Genomic DNA, 21,824 nt, shown 5'->3' on the forward strand with positions numbered 1-21,824 from the left:
GGTCCAAATGTGCAATATATATGTTCAGGTCATGTGACTTATCGTTTGTATCAAAATCCAAAATGGCAGCCTATTTGGATGAAGACCTAGTATTTCAGACCTAGTACCTTTTCATATTTTAGGGGATACATATATTTTTTTGGGGGGGATGGATGATGAAGGATTATTTTCTTTTCGTTGAAGAATAATGAATGACATTTTCACAACTTTGATAAGCAAGCACAGAATGCCATGTATCCTGGAGGATATATTGCCCAGATAAAACAATCACTCAGATATATTTATGATTTTAGGCCTATAATCCACAGATAATCAATAACATAAAGGTGTGGAACACTGATTACTCTTTAGTTCAGTTTTTATGTGTATTGATTAATTCACCAGTGTACACGTTTTAATTGAATTTCTGTCAAAGGTTTTTACAGTGCAAGAAAAAGGGAGGTGATTGTCTATGATTGTGCCACCTGATGGCTCATCAAATTCAGTGGGAACCAGTGAGGAAGATGAGCTGTGTATACAGGGACAGTGTCAGGATGGCAACTGCACCAGGGACAATTTGAATGCCATCTGTAGTGATCAGACAGAGGAGGGAGAAAATCAGAACAAATGAGGGAAGATGAATATGTAATGATTAGAGGAGTATTGCAAAAGATCAAGTGGTTTTGTTATGCATGTTATATAATATATGTCTGTTTGCAATTGACGTGTGTTGGGAGTGAAGGGCAGGAACCTCCTTCATCTTTTCCCAAAAAAATGGGGTCAAAGATTTTTGTGTGAGTTGGTGAGTCGGGTTTTATGTAGGAAGTCTACATTTGATGGTGCTACTCGACCTCTGGACGACGAGTGTGGGTTAGAAGCAAATGTTCTGCAGCCGTGCAGAAGCACCAGATACACCTCGGACTGCATCGTCTACGTCGACAAATCTTTCACATCGTTGAGTTTGGTAACTCGTCTTTTTAGAGTTTATGGGCCTCAGAAGTTGGAGTAAAAGAACTACTCGACGGGTCGTACATTGGAAGAGGAAGAGGCAGCCTTGACTTTTGTGTAGACAACAATGAAAAGCTCATTGCGGACCAACACCGTAAGAGTCACCTTGGTGAGCTCCGTTTTTCTGTCGACCCTGTTGGTCACTGAAATGATACTCCAAAGAGGAAAAGAGAGGAAGATAAGTGTGCCAAGCCCAAAGATTGGATCTGGGTACAACACTCACAAGAAAGGAGAGGATTTGGGTGATACAGTATGATTGCCTTTTCTCCAGCAATGTCCAACCAGCAGTAGTTGGGCATATTTTGACGGATGGTTGGCATTGCTGTCAATAACGCATTGACACATTGTCACTTGTCAAAATGCTCACAACTTTTTTCTTAGCCTCTATTGCTGATACGATATTTCTAGCGTACCACACCACAGAGAAGACTGTAGTATAAAAACAGGAATGTGATGTTTTGTTTCAAAATGTAATGGTTCGTTGTTGTCAAAATATTTAAAAAGTTGTCACACGAACTATTAAAAAAAAAAAAAAAAAAAGGCATAAAACTGTCAAATTTATACCCTAATGCACAATGTATCTCCGGAGATGCAGAGTGTACATAATAAAGCTCTTATTGTGGAAAAATCATAAAATTGTGTTATTTTAACTTGGATAGATCAGAAAATAGCAGTTAATTAATTTTGCTGAATTAGGATTAAAGCTGGCTGTGGAGTGTCTTCATGACCTCCCTCCACTTGTTAACAGGTGGGCTGCCACTTGCCACCAGCTTCCTGAGCAGGCTGCAGGGTTGCAGGTTGGGCACGTCAGGGTGAGCCCAGTGGTAGTGCTCCAGCCTCTCCAGAACCTTGGTCAGCCCCACAATGCTAGCGTAGAACATGGGGCCTCCGCGGTGCCTCGGCCAGCTGTAGCCAGACACGTAGATGACATCGATGTCTTCAGGTCCTGCAGCTATTCCATCCTCCAGGATGCGGAAGCCCTCATTGATCAGGGCGTAGAGGCAACGCTCCAGCACCTCCTGGTGGTCTATGCGGCGCACCACCAAGCCATGCCGGGCTCGGTACTCCTCCAGAAAGCTTTGCAGCCAAGGGTCAGGCTTAGCAAGATGACTGCCGGGTTTGTCATACCGATACCATCCCCGGCCAGTTTTCTGACCAAACCGTCCCTGCTCACAGAGCAGGTCTCCCAGCGGGCTGTACCTGCAGCCTCGTCGGACTCTCGCTTGCCGTCCTGCGGTCGCATGAGGCACCACCAGCCCGTCAGCCTGCCTGACCCTCCAGCCCACGTCGAGCCCAGACAGGTCGGACATTCTGAACACACCCATCGCAAATCCAAACTCCTCCAGAACTCCATCTACCAACTCAGGCGTGGCTCCTTCTTCCAAAAGGAAGGAAGCTTGTTCCAGGTACGGCTTCAGCATGCGGTTTCCAACAAAGCCCCGGCAGTTTCCAACTGCCACACTGACTTTGCCCATTTTCTTCCCAAGTTGCATGGCAGTGGCCACAGCTTGTGGAGATGACCTGGGCCCATACACTACCTCCAGCAGCTCCATTACGTGGGCTGGGGCAAAAAAGTGCATCCCAACCACCAGCTCCGGGTTGCGGGTTTGAGCAGCCAGGTGGTCTATGTCTAGTCCAGAAGTGTTTGTGCACAGGTAGGTGCCTGGTTTACAAACGGCAGACAGCTGCTGAAAGACCTTCTCCTTCAGTGCCATGTCCTCAAACACGGCTTCGATGACCAGGTCGACATCTGCTAAAGGCTGGATGTTGTGGCTGTACCTGATCTTATCAAATGCAGGTTTCACCCCGCGTCTCTTCGCCCCTCGCTCCAACATGCCTGTTATGGCCTGCTTTGCCTCCATCAACTGCTTCTCATGGGTTTCAATGGCCACCACAGACAGCCCAGCCTGCACAAGGGCAACGGATATCCCGCTTCCCATCGTGCCAAGACCTTGAAGCACAAAATCACAATTTGACAAAAGAAAAAATGCCAGAATCACCAGTCATGCAAAGACCATAACATTTCTGAGAAACTGCAAAAAAATTACAAATAATAACAAGTCAAACTTTTTTGTGCAGTTCTATACTATATATAGTTTTCAGTCTAGCAGCATAATGTTTTTTCAAAGCTTGCAATTTTAATGCACAAGCTGCTGAGCCTCATATCCAGATTGTCATACATCCAATCTTCCCTGCAGGGAAGAGAGCTCATCTATCAAAACTCAGCTGAACTGTAAATGAGGGCTTAGTTTCCATAGGCAACGTGAATTTGGAGATGCCACACAGATAGCTTGATGAGTCAATGTGCTTGTATTAACTGAAAGCTCAGGACAAATAGCCATTAAAATCCCCAAAGCTCTTACCAATGACAGCTGCTTTATGTACAGGCCTGGGCTCGCTGGTGTCCCAGCGGTCTCCACTGGGCATGCTCCACCTGCCGACGGCTCTCTGAGCGAAGAAGCAGTACTGCAGAGCACGGGCCTGGCCTGAGGTGAAGAGAGTGGCCATCAGCTCTTTCTCCCGCTCCATACCCTGAGCGTAGGGCAGGGTGGCAGCTGCACGCACCGCCTGGACACACGCAACCGGTGCTATGGCTCCACGGGCGATCCGACGCACCTTCCACATCGCTCCCTCCAACAGAGCGTCCACATCAGCGGGGCGTGGGCACGGAAAAGTGCTTATACGACGAGCATCCAGTGATTGTCCTGAAAAAGAAACATGGAAGAAGTGAGGAATGACCGTTTACTTTTATCTTAGTAACTTCTGCTGAATCAAAAATCTGCTCTGTAATTACCTTTCTGTACATGTAAATCTGCATGATTCTATGTTGGGTTTTTTTAACCTAAAAGTGCCTCCTGGTTTTCACCGATACTGCTTTTTTCCACTTTCTTGAATTTGTCAAACGGCACTCTGCAAGTCTGGGTATAATTGTTTTTTCAGGTACACTCATCCACTCAATTACTAGATACCCCACTAGCTCCTACCAGCAGAGTGATTTGACAAACAAACCATTTCCAGATAATGGGAGGGACCCCGGCAGTGAAGTTACAGTTCACCTTGAATAACACAGATCTGAAACTAAATGAAAAGTAACAATTTGGTTCTGGGAAAACAAGTCGGTAAATTTTCAACTCCGAGAGCAAAGCGGGGGAAATTGAATTTTTTTGTGTGATTCTCAGGCCTTTGAGCAATGGTACAATACCAGAGCAATTTTCCAGGTGAAATTACAAGAGAATATTTAATATTAGATCCAAAACTTTGCAACACAAGACTTCCTGCCTGCTGTGATTTAAGCCTGGGAACAATGAAATGACGAAGATGGCCACTCTGCTACAGCCTTGTTAAAAGCATTTTAATTCCTATTCCTGTGTCCTCTGACATGATTACATGAGACCGTAGTGAGAATTACACTCAGCTGTGGGTCCAGAGCCAGAAACTGGGTCACCACGGCAAAGCTTATAGGGACAGCAGCCACATATGATTAATAGTATCCACTTAGTCCAATAACAAACTATTTTGTCGAACACAGTATATTATGAATGAAGAGTGGATGGTGGATGGTGAAAGTCATTTTGGACCAGTTAAATGCTTATTCTGTCTATAATGTTATGTATGAGGTGCTGTGTGCCAGTGCAATGTGACTCCAGTGTAATTTAGGAGAGCATTATTGCAGCGGTTAATCTGTAAATGGTTGAGCTGTGGATTTGTTGTGCAGCGATTGGGAATCCTGGCTGTCCTGACAGATGTAGAGGGCAGATGTTGCAACTACTGCGGTAAAAAAAAAGTTAATCTCGTCACCCACGAGAGACTCGAACACTGCGTGTGTGTGTGTGCGCGTTTGCGTGTGTGTGGGGAAAGTGTGTGCGCATGAGGCAATACATGCCTCTATTTAAGGGCACAAATTGCTTTTTGCATTAATATGAAACCATGTGTTAGTGGTGTGGTAGACTACTTTTATTCTCATCAGCTATGCATCTCTAACAATTGCACTTGGTTTGCAAATATAGAAACACATTGACCATTTAAAGGTCCCACATTTTATATATTCATTCAAGAATATTTACTTTTTATAATATAAAACCGATCTAAGTGCTATATGAATACTGTAAAAGTATCAAGACGCATAGTACACAGAGAAATGCATATAGCCTGTATTCAGTAACTGTGCAATTTGGACTTTTCCTAAATTTGTGATGTCACAAACTCACAGTCTTGTCATAGGTCCGCCCTCAGCACAGCTCTGTCACTGTCAATGTTTTATGTTGAAGAAAACTCATTACGTCATAGAGCTAGAAAGCTACAAGACCGAAGAAAACCTGTGATTGGTCTGGATGTGCACCAGTCAGAAAAGAGTCAGCCAATCAGAAAAGAGGGTCATTGATAGCAATGTGCCTTAAAGACACAGAAACAAAACAGCCTGTTTTTGTAATTACTCCAAAGAGAAGCTTAAGGAAGGAGATGCAACATTATATTCAGAGGGTCGTTGGTACTTAAGAGCACTAAATAATCTTCTTGTGGTTTTAATGCCGTCAAATAAAACGACAGAAAATTGTAAAATGTGGGACCTTTAACGCCGCGGCTGATCAACACAAGACTGAAATATCTGTTAAAATCAACACAAATTCGGTCCCAACTCCTCAAATCTACCATCTTGTATGCTGTTGACTTCTCTGTCTGACTCACTCTACGCCTCAGCTGTACTAACAACACTCACTTCCTCACCCACTCAGAGTCATCCTGGCAGTACAGTGTGGGGGAAAAAAAGCATGACTGCAGTCATCTTTTTGATTGTAAAATGTTGTTTTACATGTGACCCTACAGACTTCACGGCTGATTTTGTTTTCATAGATGGCGTAAGACTGTTTGTTAAAGGCACAATACAGGACACTAACAGGTTTCCTGCAAACTTAAATGTCTTAGAAATGAGCTGTAATTGACAGGAAATTTTGCAGTAAAAAGCTGAAGGGGACATCTCTGAAAAACCCACAGCCAACAGTATAGTCCTGAAAATATAATGTCACGCGGGGTTTGTTTCATGCAGAAGAATCAAAAGCTCTTGTACAACCAAGGCTCCACTGAACAAAATGCAACTTCCCTTCCTGTTTTCTAACACACAAAACCACACAGCAGAGTGGGTGGTGTGTGTATTAGTCCACAATACCAGAGGGAATTTAATACTCAAATACTCAAAACAATAAAGAGAATAGTGCATTTTGCTAAAAGTCCTTCATTGCTTCCCACTCTCACATTTACAGTACATGTTAAGTATTAGACTTCAGCCACAGACATAAAGTGTGGAAACAGGTGGAAAGAGCTCACCTAGCTTCCCAAAAAGTAAAACAAGACCTCTAAATCGGAAAATAAAATGTATATTAATGTCTACTGTAAAATTGTTTTGGAGAACAACATCACTTTCTGCATAATAGGAGCTGTGAAAATATGACATTAAGTCATAAAAGATCCAGCTGTTGTTTAAAGAGCAAACTACAACCCTGCTTCTGAGAAAGTTGGGACACTGTGTAAAATATAAATAAAAACAGGATGCAATGATTTGCAAATCTCATAAACCCTTATTTTATTGCAAATAGACAACATATCAAGTGTTGAAATGTTATTGTTTAATGAAAAATATTTCCTCTTTTTGAATTGGATGTCAGCCACATGTCTCAAAAAAGAAAAAGCACCTGATGGAACATCTCACAATTAATTATGTTAATTGGCAACAGATCAGCAACATGATTCCGTATAAAAAGAGAATTTCAGAGAGGCAGAGTCTCTCAGCAGTGAAGATGGGGAGAGGTTCATTACTCTGTGAAAGATTGTTTGGGAAAATAGAGCAACAATCTGTAAAAAAGAATAATGTTCCTCAACTTAAAATTGCAAAGAATATGTGGATTTCATCATCTACAGTTCATAATATCATTAAAAGATTCAGAGACTCTGGAGAAATCTCTGAACACAAGGGACAAGGCTGAAAACCAATATTGGATGGTGGTGATCTTCGGGCCCTCAGGCATTAAAAACACACTATTCTGGAGTGGAAATCACTGCATGGGCTCAGAAACACTTCTGAAAACCATCGTGTGTGAACACAGTTCATCGCTGCATCCACAAATGCAGCTTAAAACTCTCCAAAAAAGAAACCAGAAAGAAACATGATCTAGAAACACCGCCGTTTTCTCTGGACCCAAGATCATTGAAGATGGACTGAGGTGAAGTGGAAAACTGTCCTGTGGTCTGATGGATCACAATCTGAGATTCTGTTTGGAAATCATGGACGCTGCATCCTCCAGGTTAAAGAGGAGAGGGACCATCCAGCTTGTTATCAGCGCTCAGTTAAAAAGCCAGCATCCGTGATGGTACAGGGATGCATTAGTGCACATGGCATGGGTAGCTTGTACATCTGGATAGAAGCATTAATGCTGAATGATCCGCTGATAAACTGGCCTCCTGCAGTCCAGACCTGTTTCCAGTTTAAAAGATTTGCCGCAATATTCAAATGAAAAATACGACAAAGGAGAACACGGACTGTTGAGCAGTTAAAATTGTATCTTAGGCAATTATGAGACAACTTTTCACTTCCAAAACTTCAGAAACTGGTCTCTTCAGTTCCCAAACGTTTACAGTGTTGTAAAATGAAAACGTGATGCAGCACAGTAGTCAACATGATCGTTTACCAACTTTTTTGAGACGTGTTGCTGGCATCAAATTCAAAATAAGCATATATTTGACCTAAAACAATAACATTTCTTAGTTTCAACACTTGATATGTTGTCTTTGATCTATTTGAAATTAAATATGGTTTTATGAGATTTGCACATCATTGCATTTAGTTTTTATTCACATTTCACACAGCACCCCAATGTTTTTAGAAACGGGGCTATAAATCAATGTTTTATTTTTCATTAAAGTTGGACTCACTGGTGTTGACAGTGTTATCACTATCTAGCAAAGCTGAATGGATTATTCTTTACACAGACTGAGAAATCATTCCTCCGTAACTGCAGGGACGCGGCACACTTTGACAATCCATTCAATGGTTAAACGAGTCTGATTGTTGTGCGCGGGGCGATCCTCGTCCTCCTAAATGACTGCTGGTGAGGGCCCATTATTAATATTCAAGGGAAGTTTGTCCCTTTTCGCCCTTCTGAATAATACAGCAAAAGCAGTGAAGACATCAGAGCACATCTGACAGAGCCATGAAACATTTATGGCTGGTGTGTTTTTTGCTTCCTTTGTCTTCCACAATGTAAATGCTGACACTTCTTGATGTCAGACTTGCCTAAAATAACCTCTCTATGAGGAATTTCTCTTCCTTCCACTGAGTTCATTTTTTTAACCAGCGAAGAGAGAATGTATTTTATACCAGAGTGTACTTTGCGCTGTTTTTTGGGGGGTTTTGTATCTCACCTGCAACACTGGAGGCAAACTTCACAGCTGCATCTACAGTGTTGTGATCAGTAACCTGATCTACTATTCCAAGTAGCAGCGCCTCAGCAGCAGTCACATGACGACCTGTCGGAAACATCAAGGCTCTATGTGAGTGACGTGGGAAATCTCTTAGCTCATGAATAATATAAGCTCAGATGCAAACCTTATATTGACAACATCCCCTGTCTGATTCTGGCCCTCATCAGATAAAATAACAATGACACAAAATAGAATAGAATGAATTAAAAAAAAAAGTTTATAAAGTTTAGTACAGTTTATATAAATAGATTTGTTATGAGCATTTCAGATAATCCTGATCTGAGGAGTGCTCAGGTTAAAACTTAACACATACTGACCTCTGCTGGTCATCAGTGTCTTCTATTAACTATGGTTGCATTCTTGTGTTCATGCTTACAGGGTTATGTGTAACAGACTGCTCTGCCAAAGCATCATTAAAAATTAATCTTAATCACTTTAACACACAGGGGCTTCTATATGTGCAGCTGCAACTAAAATACAAAAATGTGTGTCAGAAAGGAAGTGTTTGGTGACTTCTTCATATTTAGTCATGCTTTCCTAGAGCTGGATCACTACTCTTAAAACATGTATTACGCAACACTATAAAAGTCCGACAAAGGTCATCTATCTTTGCTACCTGTGGTGATGAGGTCTAAAGCAGCTGGGACACCGATGAGCCTTGGCAGACGCTGGCTTCCCCCTGCAGCTGGCAACAGACCCAGAGTCACCTCTGGAAGACCCAGTTTAGCCTGCGAGGACACAAAGGCACAAAATGTGACGAATGGACAGTACTGAACAGTGTTGGTTTGCGTGATATTCACAGAAATGACTTTCTATATCTAATAAATGTATTACAAGTAATACATTGCCTATATCAGTGACAAAGACAGTCAAAAAATGTATGGTGGATAAACTACAAATGAGACTGTCGTGTTACTTCCAGATGAGTACTGATGGTTATGGAGGGGAACATAGACACCGTTAAATTTCAATATTTTTTTTTCTGGACTGACACAGATTAACTATTTCTAACCCCTTTGAACAAACAGAAATATTGAGACACGATTAATGAAAAGACAATTCTGCAGTCACTTTGCAACACGCAAGATAAAACTGTCAGTTAGACACTGATGCAGCTCAACACTGACATAAGAGAGACACTGACCGAGAGAGACAGAGATATCTGAAGCATGAACTAACTTTAGAGTGTGCGATTCGATAATGACAGCCGAGTGCTAACTCGAGGCCTCCGCCTAAAGCGACCCCCTCTATGGCTGCCACCACCGGCTTGGCTGCAGCCTCGATGGCATGGATCATCGGTATCAGAGGAGGGCCAGTCATGTTTGTCCCGAACTCCTTGATGTCGGCCCCTGTTACACAAAAAAGAAACGAGGAGGTTGAAACACAGACAGAAATGACACACTAATATGAAGAGCATCTGGTTCCACAAGGACGTTTGCTCCTGATTTGGTCTTTTAAAAGGTAGATTACACAGAATGGATGGATGACTATTTTTATCAATCAATTAATCATTTCAGTTATTTTGTCAAAAATGATTTAATGTCTTAGCTTCTCAAGTGCGACTATTTTCTTTTTTTTTGTGTGTGTTGAATATGTTTGTGTTTTATACTCTTACTCTATTTTTTTTTACATTTTACAGACTAACACTAATCTAATCAGTGAGAAAATAATCAGAAGGTTAATCAGTGATCAAAAACAAAAATTTGTGGCAGCTCCAGTGCAGATTATATTCTTCTTTAGCTCATGTTTATTAATATTGAATTATTTTAGTTAGTATTCCATTTGTTATTTATTAATCGTGCATTGATAAGGAACATTTCTTGGACCTCCCGGTGCAATGGTTTACTTCCTATTTTGTGGTCATGTGTTTCCATCTGCACCCGTTAATGCTGTGATTGCAGCAATTCTACATTTTCCAATTTGTTCCAGTTTCCAGTTTGTGGAGCAGGTGTGTAATATCCTCTCTTGTTCCTTCACATTTCCTCCTTCCATGACAGCTTCCTGCATTAAAACGTCTTTGAGTGTCTTGAAAAGTGTTATATAAATAAAAATGATTATTATGACTAAGTGTTTGTTAAATCACAATAGCACAACTTGAATTATAAAGTTGAAAAATAAACAGTAAAGACAACCTCCGGACACATTTGCTTCTGAAACTCAATGAAAATGACAGATATGCATGTGCATGTGTCAATATTGTGATGTTATGGGAAAATAAATGTCCATACCCCCACAGAAAGTTCCCTTCTGGCCACAGATGACTACAGACTTCACCTCTGGCTCCCTGAGCGCTCTCTCCATCATGTCAACAATGCCTTGCCTCACCCATGCACTGGATTAAAAAAGAAGCACATGTTTTTACTTACCTTTTTATTACTTTTATTATTATAATTATTATTATTATATTATACATTATTTAACTGTTATTAGTTCATATTACGGGACAGTAAAACCTCTCTGCTACAGCCCTTATTCCCAAATTCAAAATTAGAATTAATAGCTATGAGATTCAGAGATATGGCAAACACTATTAACAATCTGAATTCCACAAAATGTTAAGTGAAATCAAACTGAGAAATTCAGATCCGCTTACTCTCTGTAGTTGCACCCTTGAAAAATCACAACTCATGTTTGATAAATTAATCTTTAATAATGAAAAAGTGCATCACGGAATCAGTTAAATTCATTATTTAGAATATGGCATATATTATATATGGAATAAGCCTGTAAAATGGGTCAATGGTGGCCTAAATGAAGAGCAAACTGGATGAATTTGTTTGGGGAAAGTGCTCCTCCATCACTGCATGAACTTATGTGCCCTTGAGCAAGCCAAAGTGCTCCAGTGGAGCTGCCAGTGGCCAGCAGATTTTAGCACTGTGTGGTTGTATGTGTCGTACTGCGTAGATTGGAGGTGTGAGTGTAACAGTGTGTTTCTGAAAAAGTAAACAATACTCTCAGTTAAACATCCATGAGTAAAGGATTAATTACAGCCTTCTGCTGTGGTGCAAACATATTTCAGAGTGTACAGTCGACCAGCTGGGTCTGACATGTCTGTCTGTGGACACTGTGTATGTAGGATGAACCTTGTTCAGGTCACTGGTGGAAGAGGAAATCTGATTTCTTTTTTTTTACTTAAATTATAAGTAAGGTTCTGCATTAAAAGTTAAACTAAAAGTACATTAAATTACTTAAAATGATCATTCATCATAAATTATTATTCATTATGCAGCCGAACGGTCACTGTCAGAGACTTAAGGCTCTGATCTGATCATTACTAATGCATGTAATCAATGTGAGCAGGTCAAGGTCCTGTTTAACAATAACATCCTTTAATCAGTAACAACGTATTTTAAGCTATTGTGCAGTGAAATGAAAAGTACAATACAACTCTCTAAAATGCAGGTTAATAAGTATAAAGTAGGATAACATGGTAATATTCATGTAAAGAAAAAGTATTTCAAAATCACTTGACTACAGCTCTTAGGTGCATTTACCAAGTGACAAACTGACGCAGAACAGTTTTCTTGTGGTAAAAAAAAAAAGTCGAGATATTCTCTCTTCTTCTGTCTTTATTTCTTTATGTGCACGTTTTGTACAGCTACATGCATATGTAATGCACTTATGAAAGATTAGCCACATCCACATTTGCCCTTGACGATCATCCTGGGAAGAATAAAGAAGCTCTGCAGCGTTGTTCTTGACTCACCTGAGAGCATTAACAGGAGCATTTTGAAGAGTAATCAGGCCAACAGACCCCGAAACACTGAACTGAGCCATGGTGTCCAAACAACACGTACAAATGTCGCACTTCTTGTTGGTTGAGCAGACTGAACTTTGAAACTTGAGTCCAGCCAGCAGCAGGACTTCATCCCCTTTATCACGCTTTCTCTCTTCTTCTTCTGGTTTCCTGCTTTAAAGGGCGGTTAACGGCAAACACTCGGAGCACTACCGCCCTCACCTGGACTGGAGGCGAGAGACATCTTGCTTTATCTCCTTCCTTTGTGTTATTAATGTGCATTAAAATGTTGACTATAAATCATTTATTATGGGTCAATAACATTATATCGTTCAGCTCATACATCACTATCATACCCCTCGACCGCTTCACACCGCGGTCCAGTAGGTGGCGGTAATGCACCTGTAAACTGACTTGCCAACGGTCCTTAAAACTGAGGAGAAGAAGAAGAGGGAAGACCAAGCAGGAGGTAAACACTTGTCCCGGCTGACCAACAAAACAGGAATATGCGCTCATCACTCGTCGGATTGATCGCTGTTGTGGTCGCAGCCAGCTTGTACCTGTATTCGCTGTCCCTGTACCTCCCTGCGGGCCCGCGGACACGTCCTCTGCCCGGTGCCGAGACTGAACATGTGGATACGGCAGAGTCCGAGCAGCCCTCTGAAGAGCCAAGCAGGTGACTGACGTGAGCCGTCAGCTGTCAGCCAGAGAAGATAATACACGAAAACAAAAGAGGGCTTATAGAAGCGATTTAAAAAAAAAAAAAAAAAAAAAAAAAAAAAAAAATTTAAAGCCTTTGTGTATTTAAATTGCCCCCTGCTGTATCTCTAGTTGGCTCATGTTAGCCACACAGAGCAGTTTTCTGAGTCCTGATACGCAGGTTATCTAATAATGTGTGTTTTTTTAGAAGCATTAACAGGCGCTGAATTTAGTTTCCACCCGACCAGCCTCAGAAAGGTTCAGTGTGTGGTCGCACCTCTTCAGGAAAAGTGGGCTTGTTGTGACCGATGGTTGTTGGTGTCATTCTTTGGTAGTTTCTGTCAGCTGTCAGACCTGCAGCAAGTAAAGAGTGGTTGTTGTTGTTGTTGTTGTTTGTTAAAAAAAAAAAAAAAACCGTTGTTTTTTTGTTGTTGTTGTTGGTTTTTTTCATTGGTTAATCCATCGCTGCGTGCTTTTATCTGATGCTTATATGGGCCTAAATTGCACGAATTAAATTCAATATAGAGGATCGTTTTTATACTGCTTGGAGATACTGAGAAAAAATTATAATTATTGGCCAAGTCCTGCCTGCTGGAACAGATGTTATATTGCTTTCTGGCTGGTATTAAAAAGTAGAGCCCAACTGATATTGGATTTTTAAATCTGATACCAATATTAACAAAGAAATCGACTGAAATGAGTTTATCAAATACTTGTGACAAAGATATGTAATAATGGCAGGGTGTTTTACAGTTGTGATAATTATTGTCCAAAATGGTGTCAGGTATTTAGTTATCGACTATTTTGTTGTCAATGTTTGAATATTTGCGAACAAAATTATATTTTTCATACCATGTTGGGAAATGATGGAAGAGTGAATGATGTGATTAAACTTGAGTTTGGATGTTGTCAGGTTGAAGTTCCCTTCAGATTTGGACGAGCTGCGGGAACTGGCTGAGCTCTTGCAGTTTTACAAGACGGAGCACACTGGATATGTGCTGCTTCTCTTCTGTAGTGCCTATCTCTACAAGCAGTCCTTTGCCATACCTGGATCCTCATTCCTGGTGAGCAAAACAAAACTACAAAAATACCCTCTGTGCTGATGCTGGATGACAAGACAGGCTTTTCTTAGGTTAGATGCCTTAACACATGATTTAATATATTTAATTTCTGTGGGTCAGATTTAGTTTTGGCTTTTTTTTTTTGCATTTTTGAATCGTTTTAAAGAAATATGAGCACATGGATTGAAATTGACTAAAAACTGGTAGGTGTGAATAAAATGATGCTTGCATGCATTATCAGGGAAAAAATGAAAAGGCACTTGACCTGTGTGTGTGTGTGTGTGTGTGTGTGTGTGTGTGTGTGTGTGTGTGTGTGTGTGTCTTTTCTTTAAAGACAAAGGATACAAATATTCAGATAATGCAAATGACAGCGGGATGTAAGACTCCTTTATTTTTTCCCCGGTGCTGGAGTCTTGACTGCTCTCCGTTTCACTTCTTTATTTGTAATACTTTAATCACGCTGTCCTCACAACTGTGTGCAGCGCAGAAAAAAAGCCCAAACTACATGCAGGCTGAAGTGGATTATTCAACGTGTCTTAAACTAGTGTTACATCACAGAGTATTTCTCTCCTTCCACATGTAGAGAAACTGTAGTTTTGTGTGTCACAGCTGATTGATGTGTGTTAAACACATCGTGATGCCGTCTAGTGACGCAGGCCTTTGGTCTCGTCTTGTCTTTGTGCAGAACATTCTCGCAGGAGCTATATTTGGAGCATATCACGGACTGCTGCTTGCCTGTGTGCTGACAACTGTGGGCTCAACCATTTGCTACTTCCTCTCCCAGGCCTTCGGTAAACGTTACATCGTAAACCTCTTCCCTGAGAAGGTCTCCATGCTGCAGAGGAAGGTACGTCTGTGCCACCATGTAAACAGAACTCGAGGCGACAAATACAGAAACCACATATGTCAAACATGCAAACTTGGAAAGCAACGCTGCACCAAGATAAAGTGTCAACATTCAGCCGTTCTCTCGGGGACATGCGTCTTTTCAGTGATGGAGGGAAACATCTTCACAATGTTGACTGTGTGGAATGTAAACAGTAAAGATGAAAAACACCAAACCGCTAACAAGAAATCACTGGTGTTTTTCTAAATTCAATGCAAATATACCTCTCGCAAAGAGGAGTGGATCATCATGTAGTGAACCTTTTTCATATTTAATTTTCCGTACACACTTTTTTACACATAGAATCTGATTTATTAATTTCTTCTTGTCCTTGACCAGACCCAATGGTAGATAGGAATAATCACAGACAACTGATTTTTTTTTTTTATTTTTTTTAAATCAGCACTCATCTCTAATGTTAAGCATGTAATGCAGCAGTTCCCTGGCCAGTTGCAACACCATCAAAAGATGTTTTTTGATCAGCTAACCCACACATCACTCTTAATATAATAATCTGACATCGGATGTTTTGACGATGTGCTGCCACCAAAAAACTGAAATTACTAACAAAAATATGCGTCCACTGTGTGCCTACATACGTGTTTTCCTCTCTGTCTCTTCCAGGTGGAGGAGAACCAGGACTGTTTGTTCTTCTTTCTGCTTTTCCTGAGATTCTTTCCAATGACTCCCAACTGGTTCCTGAATATGTCTGCCCCCATTGTCAACATCCCCATCACCTCCTTCTTCTGCTCAGTCTTTATTGGTAAGCACAGATGAGCTGATTGATGACTTGTCAGTAAATGATGTACCTGCAGACTCTCCACGTTCATCCTAATGTACATCATGTACTCCGTAAGGCCACGCTCTAAATCTAAACAGTGTGGCCTGAAGTCCATCATGATAACTAGGCAGAAGAAAGGAAACTAAAATAGATTCTTGAAGTGATTAAATCATGACTCAAACAGCCACTACAAAGATTATATCACACGTTTCAAATATTTGTGTTTCCTGTCGCACCGTATGTATACTGACTGTATCTCTGAAGATGGATTTACTATTGGGGTTTCAGTGCAGCTCACGTGCACCTCCTTAAAAAAGCTTTGGTCAACTGTGGTTGGTCATTTTGTTTTACCACAAGTATCAATGGCAATAAAGATTTCTGATAGTGAAGCAGGTTGAAAAAAGGATCAATAATCTTCACCTTTTCATCCAGCAAAGACATCCCACCTGCAAACCTCTTTCAAGCCTTGAATGTAAATGCAGCTGTTGCCTGGAACAGTCTCATAATCAGTACTGAGCAGAGAACTCATTTATTGTTGGGGAAAGAATAGAAACACAAAAAGACCTGATCATGTATACATCCCTTCTTGTTCCTGTGGTACTTATCCGTTGGTCAAATCTGCCATTCATCTATGCTGTGCATGCATCAATCCAACTGGAATGTCAACATTGTTTCTCTGACATATTAATAGTCTTTGTACTGTTTGTGACTAGTGCACCTGCAGTGTGGGAACAAACTCATGACAGACATATTATTTAGGATTCAACCCCTCCCCGCAGCAGTGACTAAAGCCTGATTTCTATGGTGGAAAAATCCCCTAAGCACTTGTAGTGCAGTGGTTCGTTTTGGAGGGACTGCACTTCCAGCTTTAGGAGACATCGACAGTAGCTTTGTCCCTAGAAAGTTGGAATGCACCTGTGTTGGACAAAAACATCTGCCAGGGGAATATTTGCATTAAATTGAATGTGTGATGGCACCAACAAAATCACGGAAAACGGGAACGCATAAGTTCAAACACCAATACCATGAAATTATGTTTTTCACCTTCTGCTGTTTTCTTAGGCCTCCTGCCGTACAACTTCATCTGCGTCCAGACAGGCGTCATGCTGTCTGAGGTGTCGTCGCTGGATGACTTGTTCTCTTGGGATCGACTCTTGCAACTGTTGGCTATTGCCTGCATGGCCCTGTTGCCCGGCGCCCTCATCCGCCGCTTCAGTCAGAAAAGTCTCAAACTGGACATCCCAGCAAAAAACGGACTCGTCGCACACAAGAAGGTCCAGTGATCTGTTCCGGGAGTGACTTTGTTCATTGGTGTTTTGATTCCTTCTGAAGTGGAGAGCGAATGTATTTCAAGTTGTGACTTTATCTGAAGAGCTTTACTTTTACGGAGCCGCCCGGAAATGGAAAGGGGTCGACGCTATTTGGAAAAAGGATCAGACTGGCACATCAGGATTTGAAGAAGTATTTTGTGTTTCCAAATGTTGGTGTTTCTGTGCCACAACAAAGAGATAGGGAAGAATTTTAGAGTATCTTTGCTCTTGCGCTCGTGTTGTGCTGCGAGAAGAGTTTTGATTTTATATAAACAGCTTGTGTTCAAAGTGCCTGTCGAGCAGTTTTAGACTCCAACTTCTACCTCCAACACAGACATGTGGAAAAAATGTTGTAAATGTTAAAGGTTTGTAGAGACTAGAGGGTTCAGATGATTGCTTTGTTGGGTTTGTATAAATAATTTAATTTGTAACTGAAATACTGATTGTGTCTGCAGCATTTACTATTCAACTTGAAGTGTTTTGTCTCTTGTTTGACAATCCCATTTTACAATTTGAGTACAATCTGTAATAAAAGATAAACTGTCAGGCAGTTTTGTATTTAGGGTCATTTAGGAACCAGAGTTTGGCCTCTGACAAATCACAATTCTATGTTCACAAGTCATTTTAGCCTCTTTTCCACCAACAGTATCGGCCCAGTTGGACTCTCACAGTTTTTTTTTCTTTGGGCAAAAGTTGTGGCTTGTACCTGCAACTATTTTTGGTTTCACCTCGATTAGGGTTCCAAGCAGGCTGAGCTGATGACACCGCAGATCACTGATTTGTTGCATGGCAACCCCCAAAACCACACTGTGGTATATTCAGGGGTGAAGACGTTCCTGTTTGTCTGCCAGACAAAGGACCCAGCATGTGTGTGCATCGTGTTAGTAATGATTGCAAAGCTTCTCTGTAGTACTGCAGTGGAAACCAAAATCCAGAAAAGTACTAATGAAAGTAGAGTAGAGTCGATGCCAGCAGTGGAAAAGAGGCTTTTGAGTAACCAGTTTTTGAGGCTAATTGTGAAGGCCTCTTTACTGTGAAGATATTCCACTCGATTCCTTTTTGTGCAGTTAATCCAGACAGTGTGAAGCATTCGTGCTGCAACAAAATCCTTCTTCCTGCCTGTTTTCATGCTCCATGTGTCTTTAAACTGCATAAAGTGTCATATCCCAGCTCTTTCTTCATGTGGGTTAAGAAGTTAAATTTGAGGTCTGCAATTATTTTTTGTTCTGTGAATTCTTTTAAATGTAATGTGATTCACATTAATCAACAGACGATAATTTTGTGCATAGCCAAGAGCTGGAACAGGACTATATAAAAATGGCCAAATGTTTTCCCCAGGCGATGTAGTCCCAATGTATGAATGATGTAACTTGCAGTTCTGCTGTGACATTTGTGGCGCCTTTTAGTGGTGGAGGTGTAAAAGCTTTTAAATAATGAAATGTGAAACATGTGTAAACCGTTTTTTTTGCAAATATTCTTTATTGCTCAGATCCAGGTTGCTCAGCAATACAGTTCACTCACAACTCAAAACAACAGCATGGCTGTTACCAGAAAGGCATGGATCCACTAGATGTGTTAAAAATGGATCATATGTCTGTCCAGTTCACAGTCACCAATTACCTTGAGGTGTTTGGGACCTTTTGGCCTGTAGGAAATGTAGGACTTGTGACCTACTGAGGAAACAAAAGGAATCTCCCAAATGGTGAAATGCAGTGAAGAAATGGATCCATGTAAAAACCACTATTCAAAGTCTAGTGCTATATGAAGTGTAGTACATACTGGATCGCCTGCAACAGTCTCATGCAATGCTTTGCATTTTCTCAGTTAACAACAAGATAGGACAAAAAAACACTGCTGTGGTTCTGCATACATTTGATCAGACTAAAACCTTCATCACCTAATCCATCGGGGGTTTTTTGGATGGTGTTGAATGCCCTCTGTTCTGTTCAGTCCCAAAAGCAGAACACGTTTTATTATATATTTTCAGACCTGGATACTCTGTCCACCTTTCTGCTTGTCAAACAGGCATATTTACTTTGCATTATTTTCCAATTCCGAAATCTGCTCAAAATCCTAGCTACGAGACTTTTCAACCACAATTTAACAGCTAGTATAATTGGTAGTGATCTAACAGGAATGAATATTAAAGAATCTCATCTACTGCTTCAGACTACATTATTTAATCAGTGTAAATGACAAGAAAACCAGATCAACAGAAAACAAAATAAAGCCTAAGCTATGCAACCACTGTGTGATATGACTAACAACACTGTACACCCTCAGTGATGTGTGTAATTGTGGTTTTCTGGTTCTGAAAATAAATGCCTAGCAACACCCCACAAAACCTAGAAACACCAATCCTTGGAAGTAAAAAGAAAAGGTTACTATCATCTCAACAGGTTTCGCACTCAGTCTGCGGTTGTCTTGACAACCGGGAGCCACAGTGAAACCGAACCAGCAAGCGAGGGAAAACCTGCTCTTATAAAGAGCCCAAAACACAAGAGAGAGACAGAGGTCTGAAGAGTCCTCTGTAATGCAAAGAAAAGAGCCGCAACTTCAAAACCGCTCTAAAAAAATAAAAAGACTACTCCTGACAGTCAGACAAGCCGTTAAGTGACAAACTACAATTTCCAGTGCTACTATGAAAAGCCATTTCTTCCTAGACATGCCCTACTAAAGTGAAGCAGACCACCACAGGAGTCATGCGCTTGATTAGAAGCACCGTACTGCATTTATGTGGGTATAAGGTCAGGGTAAATCAAGTCTGGTGAGCTATATCATCATCATCATCAGTATGAGGTACTGTACCGGCTGTGGGGAGGCTTGCTGAAAACAGCCTCAGGCATTGTGTGAGTTTGTTAGACCTTTTATGTTTTAGATTTTTTTTTATTTTTTTTTTTAGCACTGCTAGTCTGTGTTCAGTGGGACAAAAATTATCCACCTCATCTGATGACAAAAGTCTGCCCTTCGAGAATAGAAATCAGCTCTAAACAGTTAAAAGAACTCCACAGACAAACACTAACTTTCACTAAAGTTAGTTACCCTAACCCTATTCATTTATTTAATTCCTTTGCCCTACATTGATTTTTAGTAACTAAAGTCCGTCTTGGTTTCAGAGAGGTAATTCTGAAATGCACAGCACAACAACAAAATTCAAATAGACTGATGAGGAAAACCATTTAGAGGTCAGTTTGAGGGAAGCTGTGACGCTCTAATCTTCCCTCACAATGCAAGTGCAGACTTGGTAAGTGTTATAGAGAGACAGAAAACGATGCATTTATGTGTGACTCTATTGTACATGTTTACAGATATACAGTTATCTTGTCGTACACAGTGACATTTCAACGACTCGAGCTGTTCTACATTCTACACAGAAGACTTAAGGTTTTACACCATGTTCAAGAGTCCTGTCAGTGTACTTTTAAAATCAACCCCAGAGTATGTTATCAAATAGAGCTGGTAAGATTGGGTTGGGTTGTTAAAAAAAAAAAAAAAAAAAAAAAAAAAAAAATTCCACAAGTGAATAAACTTCGTTGCTGTTTTTTTGTTGTTGTTGTTGTTGTTTTTTTAAAGTCTCAAAAAAAAAACCTGGAGGTACAGTTGGGGAAAAACAGGAGGTACAGTTGGTTAGTTTCTGTTTATATCAACTGATTTAGTCTTTCTTTGATGGTGAAATCAGTACACAACATCCACATTCAGAACCACATCGGGCAGGTATGTACCCCTTAGATCCTGCTCTATATTTCCTTTCTAGCAAAATCAACTTGGAAATCCCTTGACGTGTATCATTTAAGAGGTTGTATGGCGTCCAGGCAAACACAATCCAACAGAGTTGACTACGGTTTACAAAGTTTCACTAGTCGGCTGGACCTGAAGAGTGTAGAGATTACTGTAGATCTTTTCTCTCTTTTTTTTTTTCATTAAAAAAGAAAATTAAAAATGCTCAAAATGATCAGTTAACAAGGCATACAAAATGTGGAAAAAGGGGAAATGAAAGATTGGACTGAGGTACCCTGAAGCCTGAGGTAGATCACAATACTGACATGCGCACTGTTCACATCCTGACCAAAGTTAACGCGGTGGTTCACTTTACTGTTCTCCTATTTTTTCAGGTTTTTATTTATTATATTATTATTCATAGTCTAGTTTTCAAGAAAATAAACACTTCCCTTCAAAATAATATGGCAGTGTCCCACTGAGGAAAAAAAAGAAAAGGACTTTGTTTTCTTTTTGTTTCTTATCAATAGCTCTCATCACAAAATAGGAAAAAATAGATTCATAAATATTACTCTCTCTTTTTATATATATATACACACGCACACAAACACACACACGGAGGAAGCTGTGCGTATTGGCAATAACCTTGTGTCTGATAGATGAAGCTGATGGGTGATGTCGGAAAGGTGACAAAATAAGGCAACAAGCTTCCGAGGTCTCCAAAGTATAACACGAAGGGACACCAGGACCTGCATGTCCAGCGCTCGCAGAGCAGTCGGCCAGCTCGCCAAAACAAAACAACAGAAAAGTGAAAGCAACGAGCGAGAGTGAGGATGACAATCTGTGTGTCGTGTGCCGCTGGCCTGGCCCGCTGGACACAGCAGGGGGGGGTTGATATTTTTCTAAAAAGGCTGCATATTGTACATTCACAGCTGTCATGCCATTTTAGAAAACTCCCTGACAAAGATTGGGTTAAAGCCAAACGCTACTGCGGTCACGTTTGCGGTCGTGTGTGTACCACAGATCATACGGTGCCTCCCTATGAACCACCCCGACCCCAACCCTCCCCCACCCTCTAACCCCGAAACGTTTCCTCACTGCCACCCCACCCACCCAAAGGTCTGCGCCATCCCACCCCACCCTCCCGGAGCCCCTCCCCTCCTCCCCCCTTGAGCCC

The 21,824-nt window shown here is 40.9% G+C and overlaps 2 protein-coding genes across 2 annotated transcripts; one reads left to right on the forward strand and one right to left on the reverse strand.

The window, feature by feature from the left end:
* Positions 1-113: 113 nt before the first annotated feature.
* Positions 114-12,426, reverse strand: ehhadh (enoyl-CoA, hydratase/3-hydroxyacyl CoA dehydrogenase). Its single transcript, XM_069698613.1, has 7 exons — positions 12,164-12,426; positions 10,686-10,789; positions 9,637-9,806; positions 9,074-9,185; positions 8,398-8,502; positions 3,351-3,692; positions 114-2,938 (listed from the first exon to the last, which is right to left on the reverse strand). The coding sequence occupies exons 1-7, from the start codon at positions 12,232-12,234 to the stop codon at positions 1,686-1,688; spliced, it is 2,157 nt and encodes a 718-aa protein (XP_069554714.1). The 5' UTR covers positions 12,235-12,426; the 3' UTR covers positions 114-1,685.
* A 204-nt stretch (positions 12,427-12,630) lies between these two features.
* tmem41aa (transmembrane protein 41aa) lies at positions 12,631-19,317 on the forward strand. The gene is made up of 5 exons (XM_069698614.1): positions 12,631-12,869; positions 13,806-13,956; positions 14,639-14,800; positions 15,464-15,602; positions 16,683-19,317. The coding sequence occupies exons 1-5, from the start codon at positions 12,700-12,702 to the stop codon at positions 16,901-16,903; spliced, it is 843 nt and encodes a 280-aa protein (XP_069554715.1). The 5' UTR covers positions 12,631-12,699; the 3' UTR covers positions 16,904-19,317.
* Positions 19,318-21,824: the final 2,507 nt, after the last annotated feature.

This window comes from Brachyistius frenatus, unplaced genomic scaffold, assembly GCF_029030835.1.
Source record: "Brachyistius frenatus isolate BFR_SWC_R1_liver_20210118 unplaced genomic scaffold, ASM2903083v1 Contig_27, whole genome shotgun sequence".
In the NCBI taxonomy this organism is placed as follows: domain Eukaryota; kingdom Metazoa; phylum Chordata; class Actinopteri; family Embiotocidae; genus Brachyistius; species Brachyistius frenatus.

Bases quoted from the DNA above. Each gene is read 5' to 3' on its own strand.
- ehhadh (XM_069698613.1), bottom strand. From the start codon at position 12,234: ATGGCTCAGTTCAGTGTTTCGGGGTCTGTTGGCCTGATTACTCTTCAA. The intron at 8,503-9,073 runs GTAGCAAAGATA...TGTTTCCGACAG, and splicing joins TTTAGACCTCATCACCACAG to GTCGTCATGTGACTGCTGCT. The intron at 2,939-3,350 runs GTAAGAGCTTTG...TTGTGCTTCAAG, and splicing joins ACATAAAGCAGCTGTCATTG to GTCTTGGCACGATGGGAAGC.
- tmem41aa (XM_069698614.1), top strand. From the start codon at position 12,700: ATGCGCTCATCACTCGTCGGATTGATCGCTGTTGTGGTCGCAGCCAGC. The intron at 12,870-13,805 runs GTGACTGACGTG...GGATGTTGTCAG, and splicing joins CCCTCTGAAGAGCCAAGCAG to GTTGAAGTTCCCTTCAGATT. The intron at 15,603-16,682 runs GTAAGCACAGAT...CTGTTTTCTTAG, and splicing joins CTTCTGCTCAGTCTTTATTG to GCCTCCTGCCGTACAACTTC.